Genomic DNA, 18096 nt, shown 5'->3' with positions numbered 1-18096 from the left:
TCATACTCGACGAGACCCCGTTCTGTCCAGAACTGTCCAGGCTGTACAGCTTGGATGGCATTTGCTACCTGAGGGTGACCCAGATTTTGCGGCTTTTAAAGCACGTAAAAACGAACTCAGCGTGGAAAATGGTTGCCTACTCTGGGGATGTCGTGTCGTGATCCCGAAAAATCTGCGTTCCAGGGTCATGGATGAAATCCATGACTGTCACCCCGGGATTGTGAAGATGAAGTCACTCACCAGAAACTATGTGTGGTGGCCGAATCTTGATGCTGATATCGAACATCATGTTCGACATTGTTACCCCTGCCAGAGCACCCGGAATACACCTGCGAAAGCGCCACTGCATCCCTGGGAATGGCCCAGCGAACCGTGGCATCGCCTACATCTCGATTATGCCGGGCCTATTAACGGCAGCATGATTCTAATAATTACGGACGCGCACACAAAATGGATTGATGCCTATGTGACGCGTGGTACTACGTCAGCCATTGTCATCGAAAGACTCAGACGCTGTTTCGCCACTCATGGTCTGCCCAGGATGATCGTGAGTGATAACGGTTCGTGTTTTTCCAGTACCGAGTTTGCCAAGTTCACACGTCGGAACGGCATCAAACATAAGTTTGTCAGCCCACATCACCAGGCTTCAAATGGCTTGGCCGAACGATCCGTGGGAATCATCAAATCCGGATTGCAGAAACTTCAGGAGGGAACCCTGGAAACAAAGCTGTCTCGTCTCCTGTTCAAATACCGCATCACGCCACAATCAACAACCGGTGTAGCTCCGTCTGAGTTATTGATGAAACGACACTTGAGATCGACACTTGACAATCTCAAACCAGACATATCATCAAATGTTTATCAGAGCCAGCTTAATCAAAAGTTGGTGCACGATAAGACGTCCAACAGTCGATGTATCAACATTGGAGATCCAGTGTTTGCCCGAAATTTTGGTGCAGGTGCGACGTGGCTACCGGGGGACATCATCGAGAAGCCAGGTCCACTGACCAGTGTGATTCGCCTGCAGGACGGCCGCGAAATTCGTCGACATCAGGACCACATAACCTACCGTCACTGTGAGTCGATGGAGCCTGTAGCATCGTCACAGTCAGGACAACAGTTCGACCCGCCACTGCCGGAGATCGTCGTGGCCGCTCCAGCCGGCTCGGATGCCCCGAAAACCTCTGCAAACGCTACACCCTTCGTGGAGACCAAAGGAATCACCTCGGACTCTGTATCCACTGGTACACCGCGACCCAAAGGAATCACCTCGGACTCTGTATCCACTGGTACACCGCGACGCTCAATGCGTGAGAGAAAAGCACCCGACCGGTTGAATCTTTGAAGATGTTTTTTTTTTCCACGTTGACACATGTTCTATTTTCACGTATTTTCATTATTCTCATAACCGTTTGCACACATATTTTCACATGTTTTGGAAATGTTGCTTTTGAAATGTCAATTCTGGAAATCTAGCACGTATTGCTCTTGGTAATTTTGGACTTAAAGGGGAGGATGTCATGTATGCAGTGCAAATGTTCACCGTTGTATCCCTACACCGGGACCGGGTTGTATCCCTACGCCGGACCTCGGGTGGCGCTGCTGTGAATCGGGCCTTGATCGGCAGAGTGAATAAACGCGTACGACAATTGATCGCAGTTTGTCGAGATACTTTACAGTGGGGGAGGAAAGGTGGGACAGAGAGTTAGAGATTGGAGGAGGGTGGGGGAGGAAAGGTGGGACGGAGAGTTAGAGATTGGAGGAGGGTGGGGGAAGAAAGATGGGACAGAGAGTTAGAGATTGGAGGAGGGTGGGGGAGGAAAGGTGGGACAGAGAGTTAGAGATTGGAGGAGGGTGGGGGAGGAAAGATGGGACAGAGAGTTAGAGATTGGAGGAGGGTGGGGGAAGAAAGGTGGGACAGAGAGTTAGAGATTGGAGGAGGGTGGGGGAGGAAAGGTGGGACAGAGAGTTAGAGATTGGAGGAGGGTGGGGGAGGAAAGATGGGACAGAGAGTTAGAGATTGGAGGAGGGTGGGGGAGGAAAGCTGGGACAGAGAGTTAGAGATTGGAGGAGGGTGGGGGAGGAAAGATGGGACAGAGAGTTAGAGATTGGAGGAGGGTGGGGGAGGAAATATGGGACAGAGAGTTAGAGATTGGAGGAGGGTGGGGGAGGAAAGATGGGACAGAGAGTTAGAGATTGGAGGAGGGTGGGGGAGGAAAGGTGGGACAGAGAGTTAGAGATTGGAGGAGGGTGGGGGAGGAAAGGTGGGACAGAGAGTTAGAGATTGGAGGAGGGTGGGGGAAGAAAGATGGGACAGAGTTAGGGAGGGGGAGGTTGAGAATTTGGGGGGGGTGGGAGTTTGAGGAGTTGTGATGGAGTGGGGAGGGGGGTTGAAGACTTGGAGTTTCATAGATTTGATGTTGACATGAAATCATATTTGACATCACAAAATATTTGATGTTGAAGGTTATTTTTGAAGTAATTATTGTTTATTTGAATACTCCATCATTGTCGTAAAAAGACTGAAACATCCAAGTTTCTTTATCAGCTGTGCAGTTGAGTTTGATAACACATCAGTTTTAATGATAACGTTATACGAGATGAATTACTTGCCATCTCCATGATCTTGGTTAGAACTTAATCACGGAAGAAAAATGTTTTCCACAGATACGACACAAATCATTTATGCATTTGGTTATGATGCAGATATTACGTAAAGGTCATGGTAAACGTGTTTAAAGTCGATAACAATTTCAACGTCGCTCTCCCCAGAAACCCCAAGACAAACTTCATTACATTTTGTCTTCCAAGGGATAACTTCATAATCTGAACTTTGGGTAATCCATAAACTAAACACAGAACTTGAAACATTAAAAGGTGCAATTTTACCTTGTTCATAAGTTACAATTATTCAGTTTGGCCCAAAAAAGTCTGAACGAAAGGAACATTGCTAAACAAGTTTCCATAACTGTAGTTTGAAGACAATTCAAGAGTTCCATGTCGCTGTACAAGGCTGCAGACACATCACGTACAAAATCCTGATCAGGTACTCACCGAGTTTTATTGTCAAGACTGCGTACATGAGTAAATAGTCCATGTTCGACCTTTCAGCGGTAACTACTTGACTCACTTCTCCCTACACATAACTGCAGCCCTCTGTTTCCTGGATATATATATATATATATATATATATATATATGTAGGCTTACCTAAGCAAAGGCCCGCCCTAGTAATGCAAGGTTGGCAGAATAGCTGAAGTACGCACAAACGCATTTGAGCTGTCTAACTTCCCCCTGTCTAGACTGGAACCCAGCAAGATGCTCTGGAAAAGACGTTCTTTTTGCAGGTGACTCCACATTGTGTCCTCCAGTAAACCACGCGGCTGCTACGCAGACTGCAATGGTCTCCCCCTCTGCTGACCTGGAATTGATTAGATGCTCGTCTGATAAATGGAACATGTCCTTCAATCCTAGAATATCTCGGTCTCACCCTATCGTTTCAGAATGACCGTCAAACTAACCCACATATTGCGATTGTCGGCATTGCAAGAGGTCGAGACGCATGAACCTCTAGGCCTCAACATCAGCCATGACCTCTCCTGGGCCAAGAACACAGCAAATCTGGCCAACAAAACTAGCTACAGAGTAGGCATTCTCACTTGATTGAAATCTTTCCTTGGAGGATCAGAGCTACTCACTGTCGAAAAGCTAGGCCTTTGTCTGCAGCTCAATGGATTACTACTCGTCCCTATGGGCTGGCACAGCAGCATCAGATCTGACTCTCATGGGTTTTGTGGAATTGAAAGCTTACCATGAATTATTGCTTACCATGAAAGCTTATTTTAATCTCCCATGATAATGCCAAAGCACAAGGTCTGTACTGCTTTCACATCACAGGATGGTCAGTGGTCTCTCTCTCTCTTTACTGCCTCTTCTCTCTCTGCTCTCTCAGTCCTCTGACACTCCTCAGCGACTCCAGGATGCACATGTTGATCCAGTCACCACTTCTTGAATAAACTTCCACATTCCAGACTAACTGTACACCTCAAATATTTTGTTCCTCACTTCGCCCGTCTATGGAACCGCCTTCCAGAGGCTGTTATTTCCCACTCTTCCATCCAGAGCTTCAAGCGAGTGTGTCGCCGCCACCTCACATCATACCCCATCCTGACCCATGATCTTTATTACCCCCAATTAACCCTTCCATTCCAAACCCCCTTATTTGCTGCTTTCGGTTTTTCTTCCCCTTCCTCTCTCTTCTTTTCCGGTTTGTTCATTCCCTTGCTGATTGTGCCCAATCATATCTAAACTACATGGAGAATTGCACAGCGGCAGTCTCAACCCCAGAAAATGATGATACACACAGCCATGTCCTGCATATGAAAGAAGAAGAAGAAGAAGAAGGTGGAAGCGAAAAACCTAAAATTAGATTGGCATGTTAGTGTTCCTATCTGAACTCCTATCTCACGACATGAGAGAAGTCAGGTTGAAAACCCATATACTGTACCCTATGGGTTTGCGCATTGTCTACTGATGTGTAATTCATGTACAAGTACGCTCATGTCTTCTAATATCTTTATCCCACATGTGATACATCTAAATGCTGTTGTCAATATGCTCTGGAGATAGATGACAGGGAGCCCAACTCCATTTCTCGCATGTTTTAAGCTGTAGGGTTGCAGTGAAAAATATGTGCTTTACATTGTCATTCTATTTTGTGGTGTGGTGGGTTGTAGGTATCCAGACTCTGGTGGTGAGGAAAGGTGACATTCTCAATTCATCATCTTCCTGGTATTTGTGAAGATCTAATCTTCTGCTCCAAATATTTGGTCTTTCAAACCTTGAGCTAGTTTGAAGCGTGGCATGGACCTTTCTGTTCATCAAATGAGGTTCCGAATCATCCTTCTTGGAGATCCAGTATTGAGACTACATTTTGCAATATCTTGAGGAGCTAATCCAATTTCTGCTGATGGATTTTTCTGAAGGATCTTCCATTCGGATTCCAGTCGCAACAGATCAGTGGCAGTGCAATCCCTCAATGCTGCAATCTTTTGGGTTCCTGATTTGTTTCATTACTAACATATTTGCACCCCCTGGTGGATATCCCATTTTAAACAGCTGACAACCAGCAAGTGCTAAAAGCTCTTGCAAACATCCAATGAAGAATCATATCCACCGATTAATCCACTTATTTTAGATTTAATATTTCCTAGAAATGTTAACAGTGAAACTGCGTGAAACTGTGGGTGACTGTGTTAACTGTGTGAAAAATATTTCATTACATAAATATTGTTGCGGGAATGATCTTTAGGGGTAAATAAAATACTTTTATTTTTATTTTTACTAAAACATACTTTTTCCGACAAAGACATTTAATGTTGGATCATTTTGCTCAATAAATAAATAAACAAGACCGATAGTCTAACAACGGCGCAGCCGGGCTTGTTTGATACTTTAGTTGAAGAGGACAGCATGACCTGGGTGGGGATACCAGTTCACAAAAAATGTAAATATTGTTACGTTTATGGGGGGAAGGCAATGGAATACCTTAGTCCAGGTAGATTGTATTGGGTAATGTGCTCCGTATGTCACGTAGCTACCTTCCTGTAACTAAGTAGGGTTGGATGCCGCGTAAGTAAGTGTATATTTGTCTCCATGTGAGGGGTGGAGCTATGTTAGTTAGTTAGGGTATAAGGTAACTTTCCCTGTATGTAATCGCGTCTGTGGTTTTCCCTTCGTTCCTTATGACACACGCAACACCAGCCATGCGATCAGCGCTGAAATTAAATAAACTACACAATCACTGACAGGATCTGGACATTCGATTATCACTGACGACACCAGCCAAGTAATCACAAGGGGGGTCGTGGGGCCACACCCCGAGAGGTCATAATTGGTCGTGGCTGTGGAGCGATGCGATGGTGCCGAATGATTGGTGCACGTGTGACGTCATCACAGAACGTTCCAGCACGAGGGACAAAAAGGCAGAGCACCGCCATTTTTGCTCTTTTGGTTTGTGGCTGGCATCACAAGTGGTTACGATTAATTTGCTCTCTTGGTTCCAACATTCATTACGGCCTGGACGCATTGCTCTCCCTCTCTCTCATTCTGGGCTTGGTCGCAGGTGGTCGGATTCGTGCTCTCTCTGTGTTCCTGGGAGGGTGAAAGGCGAATGCATCCTTCTCTCTGATCCTGGTGGTGCTGGCTTCGTGACGGCTGTGTTCTGTGGCGTGTGTGCCTTAAAGACCTCGGCACTTTGTGGAGTGTGTGTCGGCAGAGGATAGAGCTTTGGCTGCCACGCGAAGGTGGCTGGCCGCGGCGTGAGTTTGCGCCATTGTGCGTTTCACGTGCAAGGAGTTGGGGACCCGTTCAAGGGCCGACAGGGTTTGAGGGCGGCTCAGAGCTGAGTACTAAGCAGACGCTATGCACCATATTTATTTTTACTTTCGTTTTCCCCTTGTGTTGTATTTGAGTGTGAGTTGAGGACTCTCAATATAGGAATTTTAGTTTACTGTGCATTCATTTTTGTTGCCTGCATTATTTTATTAAACCCTCAATTTGTTGAATTTCAATTCCTTGTCCTGTCCTAATTATTTGTTGGTGGATTGGAGAAACCCCCGTGCCACATCCATCCGTACAGGTAAGCGCTCGCTGCCCTCCACTACCCCCGCACGTGTCACTACCGTCATAGCTGAGTATACGCCATGGAGTTAAAGCTCGGTTGGCCATCCGTCACCCAGGGGTGTTAATCCCGGGGACACGACAACTGGTGTCAGGAGTTTGGGATTTGAACCCGGCGGACACTTGGTGTCCGAGGGTTGCGAGTTCGACACCCGCTGGGGGAAAATTGCACTCGGCTTTTGGAATCCAATTTTTTAACGGTTGTCTTTCTCTCGTCGAGGGGGAGTTAATCGTCGTGACCGGGGTGTCAAATTGTTTTTTTAGTCGATTGGTGTCGGGAAGAGCGCAAGACAGCGCATCGCTAAATTTAAATTTTCTTTTTGTCTGAGGTAAATTACGCGGGTGCGGGAAAACCGCTTTGTCAGCACGTATGGCAGACATGAATGACATGGCCGAGCTGATGGAGGGCTCTGAGGATCTCGAAAGCGAGTCGGGGATAGAGGGGTATGAGGATAGGATTAGAACCTCCCCCGCTCCTGTGCGATCAAGTGAGGAAGCGGGTCCAATGGATTTCCAGGCCATGTTCAAATTGTTAATGGAAATAAGGAGAGATATGAAGGATCAGAATGAGCGTAAGGAACAAATAGAAAACATAATGGATGGAATGATTGCTAAAATGAAAACCCAAAGAGAACCCATATCTCTCCATTATACCAACTTCTGTCCTGGAAGTCCTTGGTCTCCTTGTGTTTTATACCTGCCCCCCCCCTTCCCACGCCTCCTCCCCCCAAGCCCTCTCCCTCCCACACATCTCCCTGCTCTCAAATGTTGTGTTTGTGTGCTTCCCCTTCTCTCCCCATCTTGTCTTCCGCTCCCTCTTTTTATATATTTTGTTTGTCTGGTTGATTTGTTTGTGAAGTAAATGTTAGCTCTTTCACGAGCCTCGATTCAGTATACAAAAAAACAACAAAAAACAACAAAAAAAAAACGAATGAATTAAAGGAAGAAAAAAATAAATTAAAGGAAGAAATAAAGGATACAATTGGGGCACAGGAGAGGGAATGTTCAGAAGTAGGGAATGTTCAGAAGTAAATGGGGAATGTTTGTTAAATGACGACCTGGAAGGCTGTTGGACATGTGTGGATGCCAGAATGCACCAGCAGGGAGAGGAATTAGGATTTGTGCATCACCAGGGCGGTGATTTGGAGCAAGAGGTAAAAATATTGGAGGCCCGTGTAACGGAACCAGAGCGGGTGATTAGTAGTAAAGACCTGTTGGGGATGCAATTGACTGGGGATAATGCGAATGATTTGACACAGGAGTGGCTGGAGACCTGGGACAATACCATAGAGGGAGAGGTTGCTCGGATTCAACAGAGTCTGGGAGATGAGGTGAGTTGGTCCCGTAAATACCCCCAGGATGAGATTAAAGTGACCAAGGGAACCCTCACCATGAACCACATTTGGGCACGGAGGCTTCGAAATTGAATACACAGCTGGGAGAGTGTTTTGGCCCCGAGCTGGACTCGGATATGGAGGAGTTGGGAAATAGAGCCTTGGAAAAAGCGGTCCCCTTAGTGAATTAGGAACAGCTGCAGGGAGGGGCAGAAAAACCCGAGGAAGGGGTTGTTACCTGCAGCTGCGGTTGGGTACACAAGGCCAAAATTAAAAAAAGAAATTTACATTGCAATTTAAATGGGAAATTAATTTGGAGGAGCCTTGGAGGGAATTGGTCCCCTGGCTGCGGAATTTAGACCAGGAAAGGTCATTGGGGTCGGCCTTGTGTAAAATTTGCCCCTTTCGAAATTGGGTTATGCCAACCAGCTCGGGGCTGTGCTTGCAGGATTTGGCCGTGGGGTCAGACCATGGCTGTCGTGGTATGACCTGGGTCCCACGGGGGATCTGGTGGAGTGTGGTGTCGCCGGACTCTGGTGAGGGTTAAGACCTCCGGGGGTCCGAGGTGGTTTCTCGCAGGCACCTGGTGTGGTGTATCATGAGGACCACGAGGGGAGGTGTTGGAGGTCACGCATTGGTGGCTCCACCACGGACGGTCAACAAGGGCCTGATGTGGTGACCGCCCTGGCATGCGCCATGGCAGCCTCTCCCTGAGACTCTGGGACAGCCGGCATATGATGGCCTGCCATTCTGTGCTGGTCTATGGACGCGGGTCGAACCGCATGGACAGGGATAGATTATAGCCCACCGGACAACCATTGGAGCATCTGTGGAACGTGATGGTGTGAGCTTGATCTTCCACAGATAATCTGTTTGTGATTTGTGGACTCTCGGCTTGGGAAGAGAGCCATGGGATAAATCGGGAAATTGGAACGAGCCAAGCATACGGTACGGAGCCATGCTCGACTGGCAAGTGTATGGAGAATTGCCCTTCTTTGGTGGAAATAGTGAAATGTGAAAAGATTGGCACGGGTAATTTGAGGGTTAGATGCAAAATTTAAGGGAAAATGTTGTTAAGCCAATAAGCCATGGTGGACACTGGATCAGTGACACTATTATTGATCCAGGTGTGTTAAACCAAAGTGTTGGAGGCTGGGATAAAATGGATAGAGTAGCAGGACACATCTTTCAACTGGCGGCGGCACGAGTTCGTGCCATTGTGCGTTTCCCGCGCAAGGACTCGGGGACCCGTTCAAGGGCCGACAGGGTTTGAGGGCCGTTCAGAGCTGAGTACTAAGCAGACGCTACACACCACATTTATTTTTACTTTCGTTTTCCCCTTGTGTTGTATTTGCGTCTGATGAAGGATCCTCAATATAGGAATTTTAGTTTACCATGCATTCATTTTTGTTCCTGCATTATTTGATTAAACATTTATTTGTTGAATTTGAATTCCTTGTCCTGTCCTACTTATTTGTTGGTCGATCGGAGAAACCCCCGTGCCACGTCCATCCGTACAGGTAAGCCCTTGTTGCCCTCCACTACCCCTGCGCATGTCACCACCGCCATATTTGAGTATACGCCTCGGAGTTAAAGCTCGGTTGGCCATCCGTCACCCAGGGGTGTTAATCCTGGGGACGCAGCAGTATTAAATTATTTTTTGACTTCAGGCATGGACAGCCGGTTCGTGAATGACTTGGATAAAAAAACGGTGAATGGCAAGTGATGACCCAATAAATTTCATGTTCCTGTGCCACCTTCAGTTGAATGCCAGGCATTGACAGCAGGTTCGTGAATGACTTGGGTAAAAAAACGACGAATGGCGAACGATGAACCAATAAATTCCACATTCCTGTACCACCTTCAGTCAAACGTCAGGCATGGTCAGCAGATTCGTGAAGGACTTGGACAAAAAACGTACCCAGTCAATGGCGAATCTGCATATGGGGAATCCACAAATGTCATGGATGGTGTGGAAGAATTTTGTGTATGACTCACAGGACTCCAATGACCGCACACAGGTTTACAAAAGGTCTAGTTTATTAACTGTATTTACTTCATTCCAATTACCAAAATGATACCGCATAATATAATGGATCAGGTTAACTCTTTTCGCTGGTCCTTCTCGTTCATCCGACACTCCCGTTCGGTCAGCGCCTCTCGTAGCAAGTCCTCCCGACTCCACGTTTGCTCTAGTTTATATGGACGAACTGGACTTAATCCTCTGTCCGCTGAAACGTTAATCCTTTCTCCGCTGATGCCCCGAGGTCATGCATTGCACCAAGTCCTGGCATCAACTCGCTCCCCTCCTGCTGTGATTTCCATTTACACAGTAGGAGGGTGCTCTAGCCTGGGGCCTTGACCAGGTGTTTCAAGAGATTATCATGTTCATGCACATTCTGCTTCGTTACCAGATTTAATCAATGAGTTACCAGGGCCAATCAATACGTTACACTGAGTTACACTTCCACAATTCCCTCATCTTTTTGTTTTTGTTTATATTAACCATTAATCTAAACATCAATATAAGTAAACAATCAATCACTACTAGTAAACATCATTACAAGTATAAGTAAATAATCAATCACTTTGGTAATCAAATTCCCTTAGGCATACACCGTCATCCTGCAAGAATCACAAAACATTTCGTTGGTCATTGACTCCTTCCATATTGTTCAATCTATTGCATTTGCATCACAAATATATTTTCAAAACAACACTTCACCATCACCAAGATACAACAATTTCGCTTCATTTTCAAGTTTTGTAAAGCATCTGCACCATCTGGAAAAAACGTTTGCCTCCACACACATGTTGACTTTGTTTGAAAGGAAGGGCTGATCACTTGTGTTTGAATCCAGGTATGAAACATTTTCTCCTAATGTCTTCATAGCTCCTGCACTACTTCGTGTAGGATTTCGCTGTTGTGGTAACACTGCGGAGTCATAGACTGACCCTTCTCTCCATGTAGCATTCTTGCCACTTTTTGCTGTGAACCATAATGATTCCTTGAACAAGGCCTTCGCCCAGTTGTAGTCAACTTGCCTCCTCCCTCATTATGAGTGGGCAGCAAGTATTGGTGTGACGTTGATTGGCCAGCAAGATGTGGAACAGGGATGCCGGATGCATCCACAATGATGTTGGGACCATGGTGTTCAGGTCATCCATGGTCCATACCAGGCGTGGCCCGCAGAATCGCGCACAGCTGTTGTGAAAAGGCACAGCCATTGGTTTGCAGCTTCATGCTGGCTCCCCGGAAGTTGGTGAAGTAATAACATATGTCCCCGCATTTCACAGAGGTTGCAGGTAAAATGTCGTTGTCCTGCAACTTCTGATGTGATGAATGTTCGAAACCTTCGAACAAGAGTAAGTGATCGCCTTTCTTTCATATGTTGCAGTGTGATCCAGGCAAATGGTCACATAAATTTCCTTGGTGAAGGTAAGCATTCATCTCCAAGTTACATGGGAGAATGTCTTCATCATTCTTTGAGAAAGAGGGTGTATGCCATGATTAACTTCATTTTTTAGCCACAAATTTTCTTTCTCGAACTTCTTCCCAATTCCGTTAGCAATCCCTCCAAAATGTGATCTCGTCTTATCTTTATGCTCAGTCACATCTGAATCTGCTTTCCGCACACACTGGATCAGATAGGGTACATCTTACCATGAAATCAGCATAATCATGTATATCTTCCGACAGTTTCACATTCAACAATTTGTTGTTTTTTCTTAACACAAAAAGTTATATTCATTTATATGCGTCACACAAATAATATTCAATCAGGTATGTATTTTATTACTAAACTAAGAATAGCATTGTATATGATTACAATCACAAACGGGAATACCTAATTCCCAACAACAATTTTCCCAAACCAACAAATTAAGCATAATGTATTATTACCATAATTCCTCTCCACTTTTTCTTTTCCCTCTTTTTTTTTTTTTTTTTTCCTAACAGTGTGTCACTCGTGGTGATATGAGTTCATTGATATTGTAATTGACACAACTCATAACATTGTCGTTATGCCATTATCTTAATTCTACTGTTTATGTCGCCATAAAAGTCTTCCTTTTCTGGTTCCACATTTCTTTCCTCATTTGTCACTTCATGCGTTATCATCGTGTTGTTGGTTACCTTATTCAAACACACCGTCACTAAGGCTTTCAAGCAAGCCACCACTAAAACAATTGCCAATATAACTACTAAACCAACAAACAAGTCTGCTACTCCTTGTATATATTCATACCTATGACATAGTTATATGTCGATGACATTTAACATTATATACCAAACTAACAAGCTCCCTAAAAGGTAAATAAAGAAAATCCCTTAATATGTAACATAATCAGATTATTTGTCTTACCCTGATCCCCCTATCTCCCGGGGTTGAACTCAATCCCCTGATCATGAGTGTAGTTGTGATACATTTTTCACTCATGCTGTATTAATATCAGCAGGTAATTGTATGTCATGTAGGCAAATAAATGTCACTATTCCAAGTAGGAATATCACATGTTGAAAATGTAATGTTTATCAATGCAAGGGGTGTTAAAATGTAATTCAAATGACTGTAAATCACGACTATCATTTATCTACCACTGAATGTTCTGCTGGGTTGCTAGGTGCAGCCTCATTTTCTGTGGGATCGTCCACCTTAGCCCCATGTGCTTGTTTGCAATGAGGGGCATGAATCCAACTTTCTATTTTGGGTCCATCTTTTTTTTTTTTTATTCTTATCAATCTCCTATGGTTTATCATTTCGTTCCAAGATACCGCAACCAAAGGTTTTAACCAAAGCTCTACCAAACTATTTCCAATTTGAACAAAAATGCCAGTGAAACAATGATTCGAAGAATTAACTTCAAGGGGTCAATAAATTTATTCTATAGCCAGATCTAATTTTCCCATCCAATAGTTTGCCTTGCCACATGTCATATTATAACACCTTAATAAACCTTCGAAAAAATGTTTCCCATCTCAACAAATTTCCTTTTTTACAAATAGCCCTGTGTAACTTACGTATTTAACTACAATTTCCTCTCAATTTGTTTGGCCTAACTGGCCGCAAAAGTGGCTGCCAGCATGCAGTACCGTTTTTTATCTACCAAGGAAGTGTTCCACACCAGACCTCTACCAAAATGTTGTTTGTAAAAAACAAATCTGGGATTTCTGATTACATGGATGCACACTCTCAGGACATTTTCAGGCTGCTGTTAACAATCCACTACGATGACTTAATTCCTTTACCCACAATCAAATAATTAGTACAAATTGAGGATATTATCCCTATCACATTCTTTTATCGATTCATTATGTTGGATCTAATTTTTCCCAATAATTTTCCACTGCTGTAAGGCGGAACAATAGCTCTCATAAGTCTTAGTAATATCGTACTTAATTTGCCCAGCATCGAATAATTTATTTACTATCCTTTCTCATCTGTTAACCAGTGACTTTGTTTAAACTCCAGAACTGAAAACCCACAATAGTTCAAACCAGCAAAATTTTCTTTACTATTTTCCCATATCATCTATGCCTAAAACACATCCATACATACAGCACAATTTATATGCTGATAAAATTCAAGTTTATATATATAAAATCCATGAGCAGAGTATTCTGGGAAGTCAGTGTAAGACCTCTCCCAAATTTGGATGATTTTGTACTTCCTCATTTCCTTTTATGAAGCTCATATCCATAAATAGATGTTATTCTCATATACATTCTATCAAAAAATGGAATCCCAAAATTACTCACAATTTTACTATTAATTAATGGCTGCTCATAACCCAGCACATCAAATTTTTTATATTCCATTTCCCTTGACAAAAGAGATAATGTTCATAATCAAATTATATTTCTATTTTATTTTACGGATTCTCTGGATATTCAATCCCATCCACATATCCCAATCCCATCCACATATAACTATCCATTTCCAGACAGGCACACTGTCGGTGTCAACAATCTTGTAAGATTGATACACAAAAACACACACACACATGCATTATGCATATTTGTTTGCGTTGGAACCATTATTTACAGATCAGATGGGTGTCAATTTTATTTCAATTTCATAAAATTTGTCAATCAAATTCAAAATGCTTATAGACAAATAAACCAAAAGTCCATTCTTAGAAAACCCTTATGATGTCACATTGAAATTACCCTTTCTGCCTTCACAATAATCTATCCAAATTTTGACTACACACCCATTTGCATGTCAGTCGACCATTGACCTATCAATCGTGCGGAACAATAGTCCGAAATTCCCACCTGATCATCATGTGACTCTTGTCACTTGGTTTGCCAAAAAATTGCAACGCAATTGTTCCAAACTTTGTAAATTTAAAATTGCTGTGCCCAAAATAGAAGATCCAATTTTGGCATTTGATCAATTAATTATTAATTTGTTAACAAGCAAAAAAGAAAAAATGAATCATTCTTGCTCTGAAAACTTTTCAGACACAAGAATCATCGACAGTTATTCATGTTTGTCCAGTAATCGAATCTGTTGAGGCCAATCATCATTTGGGATTTGCATCAATGAAGGCCTAATCATTGTCTGAGGTACCGGTAAGCACTGGTACCCTTGATCTTGGTTTGCCCCATGACCTTGTCTTCCTGTTGACATACGGACATCTTCTTCTCCAATGTCCCATCTTTCCACACTCGAAACACCGGTTTCTGTCGTTGTCTGATCTGTGCACCTGTGCACTTGTATTGCTGGGCTGCATCTCTACATCCCTGAGTTGCCACTGCAATCTCTCGTTATCTCCTGAAACACGAAAAAATTCTCTGTACCGTCCTTTTTGGGGAGACAACTGGAAATCAGATGGGACAACTGTGACTTTCATTCCTAATTTCGAGGGCAGTTGTGCATTTGTCTCCTCCACTGTATCCTGTATCCTTTTTATTTTAAGTTCTAGTTCCGTTATCCGTTCTTGCTGTTCCCGTTGTCTGGATTCACCATCCCAAAGATGGAATGCAAGCCAGTCTACCGTTAGATTCTGTCTCTTCCTGGCTTTCAATCTTTGTTCCAATCTTTCCAATCGACTTCGCTCAAATGTACCATCTCTTGGAAACTCCTCATCATGTCCCTTTGTCCACAAATACCAATTCTCGACCTGCCTTATAGCTTCTGCACCATAACGGTCGTACATATGATGTGTACAAGTACCTTTTTGTGGAATCTCTGGTTGTCCTTGTGTATTCTTGCAGGCTCCATTTCCCATTCTGCCTTTTATCAAAGTAGCGTTGGATGTGTTGTAGTTTGTTCCTCTAAAGCTTCACTCGTACCTCCAGGAAGGGTCTCTCCACCTGTTCGCACGGTGATTTCCAGAGAATCTCCCTCAGCCGTGGCTTTTGCACAATCCAATCTCACAGATCAGTATTTGCAGATGAGCCGGAGGGTCAGTATGAAATGGGTGAATCCTCAGGTGTCCGCTCTGTTGACGGGGAAATCACACAATGGTAACCGCACATATATATCTGTATATAAACTCACCACCTTGCTCAATATTCCCAGGTTGTCTCCACATTGTTAATATCACGCAAAGATATCAAAGCTTCTTTCTTGAGACCGCATTTTCATCAATCAAACAATCAATATATTCAATTCAATTTATTCAGTTAAATTTATTCTATTAAATTCAATCAATTAGATTCAATCTCAATTAATTCATCAATATTCATCAATAAATTAAATTAATCATTCTGGATGACTCCTTGCATAAGCCCTTTCCCCAATGATGTCAGGACAGGTCCATCCATTGACCGTCACCTCTGGTTCGTACCTCATGTTAATTGATGAATCATCGTCCTGTCCTAGGGTCATATCTGACATATTTCCCCATTTTGCCTGGTCTCCACAAATTTTCTTTGCAACCACTAAAGGCAACTCATCCTTCATTCGTGAGACAGTCAAAATGGATGGCAGATATTAAAGTTCATTGGGAAAAATATCTCATCATTTTTCTTTTAATAGTATCCAAAATCTCTTGGCAATATAAATTTCGTAAAACTCCTGAAATAAGACTGTAAAATTTCTTCAATCATGCTAAATTTTGAAACTCCATCGCTTGTAATACCCAATTTATCCCATAGGGCTTGAAAGTTCTTTCCCAAGTTCATGCAGCATTCTGCATTTGAACCCTATGATATCATTCATAATAATCATCATGATTTTATAGTCATGGTCCTATCATAATCATCTATTTAAAACGAACATTTCCTTTATCACCACAGCTATGTGGTATAATCAACAATAGAATAAAACTGTACATAGCAACAGGCTACCTCATGGCCACTTAGTATACCTATTGACAATAAGTCATAACAATATCGAATAATCATTGAACAATTCAAAAATCGCTTCCCCTGCTCCAGCCGCAGCATCCGTGATATTTGTTTGCTCATTCACTATTCCTGATTCGTCATCAAGGATCTCCATCATCACACAGCGTACTTAATTCCGCATTCTAATGAGAATTCAACAGGATTTTACGACTCAAAGGAAAAGAACGAGCAGACCTTTTGCAGGATGATCGTTACAAAAATCGTTACATATATTAAAGTATTTATGATGTCGACAAATCATATCTTAATTCTTACAAGATTTTGGTTCTTTGAATAAATCACAGCACCGGGAGAACCAGCTCCAAAAATGGATCTTTGTGTTTATTCAGCACCCTAGTAATTGGTTATTTGTGTACTAATTACACAGCACCCAGGCCCCGCTCATATGGATCTTTGTGCAGCGCTACACAGCACCTGAGCAAAAGGGGTTTCATCTACATTTTCCCTATCTGGTGTACCATCCGTGATATTTGTCTGCTCATTCACTATTCCTGATTCGTCATCAAGGATCTCCATCATCACACAGCGTACTTAATTCCGCTTTTTAATGAGAGTTCAACAGGAATTTACGACTCAAAGGAAAAGAACGAGCAGACCTTTTGCAGGACGATAACTGGAATTAGTCGTGAAAATATATCCAAATACACAAAAATACACACCCACACAAATAAACAACATTTATTCCATTTAACAGAACAAACATTTCCTCTATCATGACATGCATGTCTTCAAAATTATATGCCCAAGAGAAAAAGTAAAATTTATTAAAACTGCGGGCAGTGATGATCCGGGGACCATACCGCTCCATCCTGATTGGACGAGTGCGTGCTAGAGTCGTTAACAACGACAGTCCAGATCCGATTGTTCAAAATTTCAACTCAATCGATCGAAAAATGAACGCAGGGATGCATTTTAAAGGTGCAGTGGCACTAACTGAGTTGCCACGAATATGGCCATGAAATTGCCAATATGGCCATCACAAAATATTTTCCCTAATCAATTGGCTCATAGCATAACCAATCTGTAAGTATTTCATCCGAAGATGTATTTCTGAGGACTTTTAATTAAATAAGTCATTTATAAATCAACGAGTTAATTTATTAAATGATGAATCAATAAATCAATATTTTCCTTGACAGCCACATCACTTGATCAGTGTCATGTCCAAATATCAGCTTCCTTACTCAAAAGGTGCCTGAGTTAATGTAATGTAATTACTGTAATAAGATTACTGCAATTACTGTAATGATTACTGTAATTACTGTAATTACCGGAACTGTAATTACTGTAATTACCTCAGGTAATTACTGTAATGTAATTACTGTAATTTAATAAGCAATGTAATTAATTAAATAAGTACTTCATTAATCGCTAATAATGAAATAATTCCTGAATTCTTATCCGATTCACTTAACATTTTGAGTGTCCCCAAAACGTTGGAGCAAAACGTTGCAACAACGAAAGTGAAACGTTGTAGCGACGTTGTGGAAACGTCAGCAAAACCCAACAAACAAGAACAGTACACATATCCTGTAATTATCCCTCATAATCACAACAAGAACAGTACACATTTCCTGTAATTATCTCTCATACTCACAACAAGAACAGTACACATTTCCTGTAATTATCTCTCATAATCACAACAAGAACAGTACACATTTCCTGTAATTATCTCTCATAATCACAACAAGAACAGTACACATTTCCTGTAATTATCTCT

General features: G+C 42.7%; 1 protein-coding gene across 3 annotated transcripts in view; it reads right to left on the bottom strand.

Moving 5' to 3' along the window:
- LOC137439888 (integrin alpha-X) overlaps positions 1–18096 on the bottom strand; it is a 175630-nt gene that overhangs the window by 136281 nt on the left and 21253 nt on the right. Inside the window, exon 1 of one of the 3 annotated variants that reach the window (XM_068136093.2) lies at positions 3055–3165. The exons of the other annotated variants lie outside the window; for them this stretch is intronic. Coding sequence (XP_067992194.2) covers positions 3055–3097 — 43 coding nt within the window. The 5' untranslated portion in view covers positions 3098–3165. Of the gene's footprint in view, positions 1–3054; positions 3166–18096 lie in introns of those variants that run through there. 3 annotated transcript variants of the gene reach the window in all.

This window comes from Myxine glutinosa, chromosome 14 (genome assembly GCF_964187855.1).
Source record: "Myxine glutinosa chromosome 14, kmMyxGlut1.1, whole genome shotgun sequence".
Classification (NCBI taxonomy): Eukaryota; Metazoa; Chordata; class Myxini; order Myxiniformes; family Myxinidae; genus Myxine; species Myxine glutinosa.
This window is presented reverse-complemented; position numbering and strand designations above follow the sequence as displayed.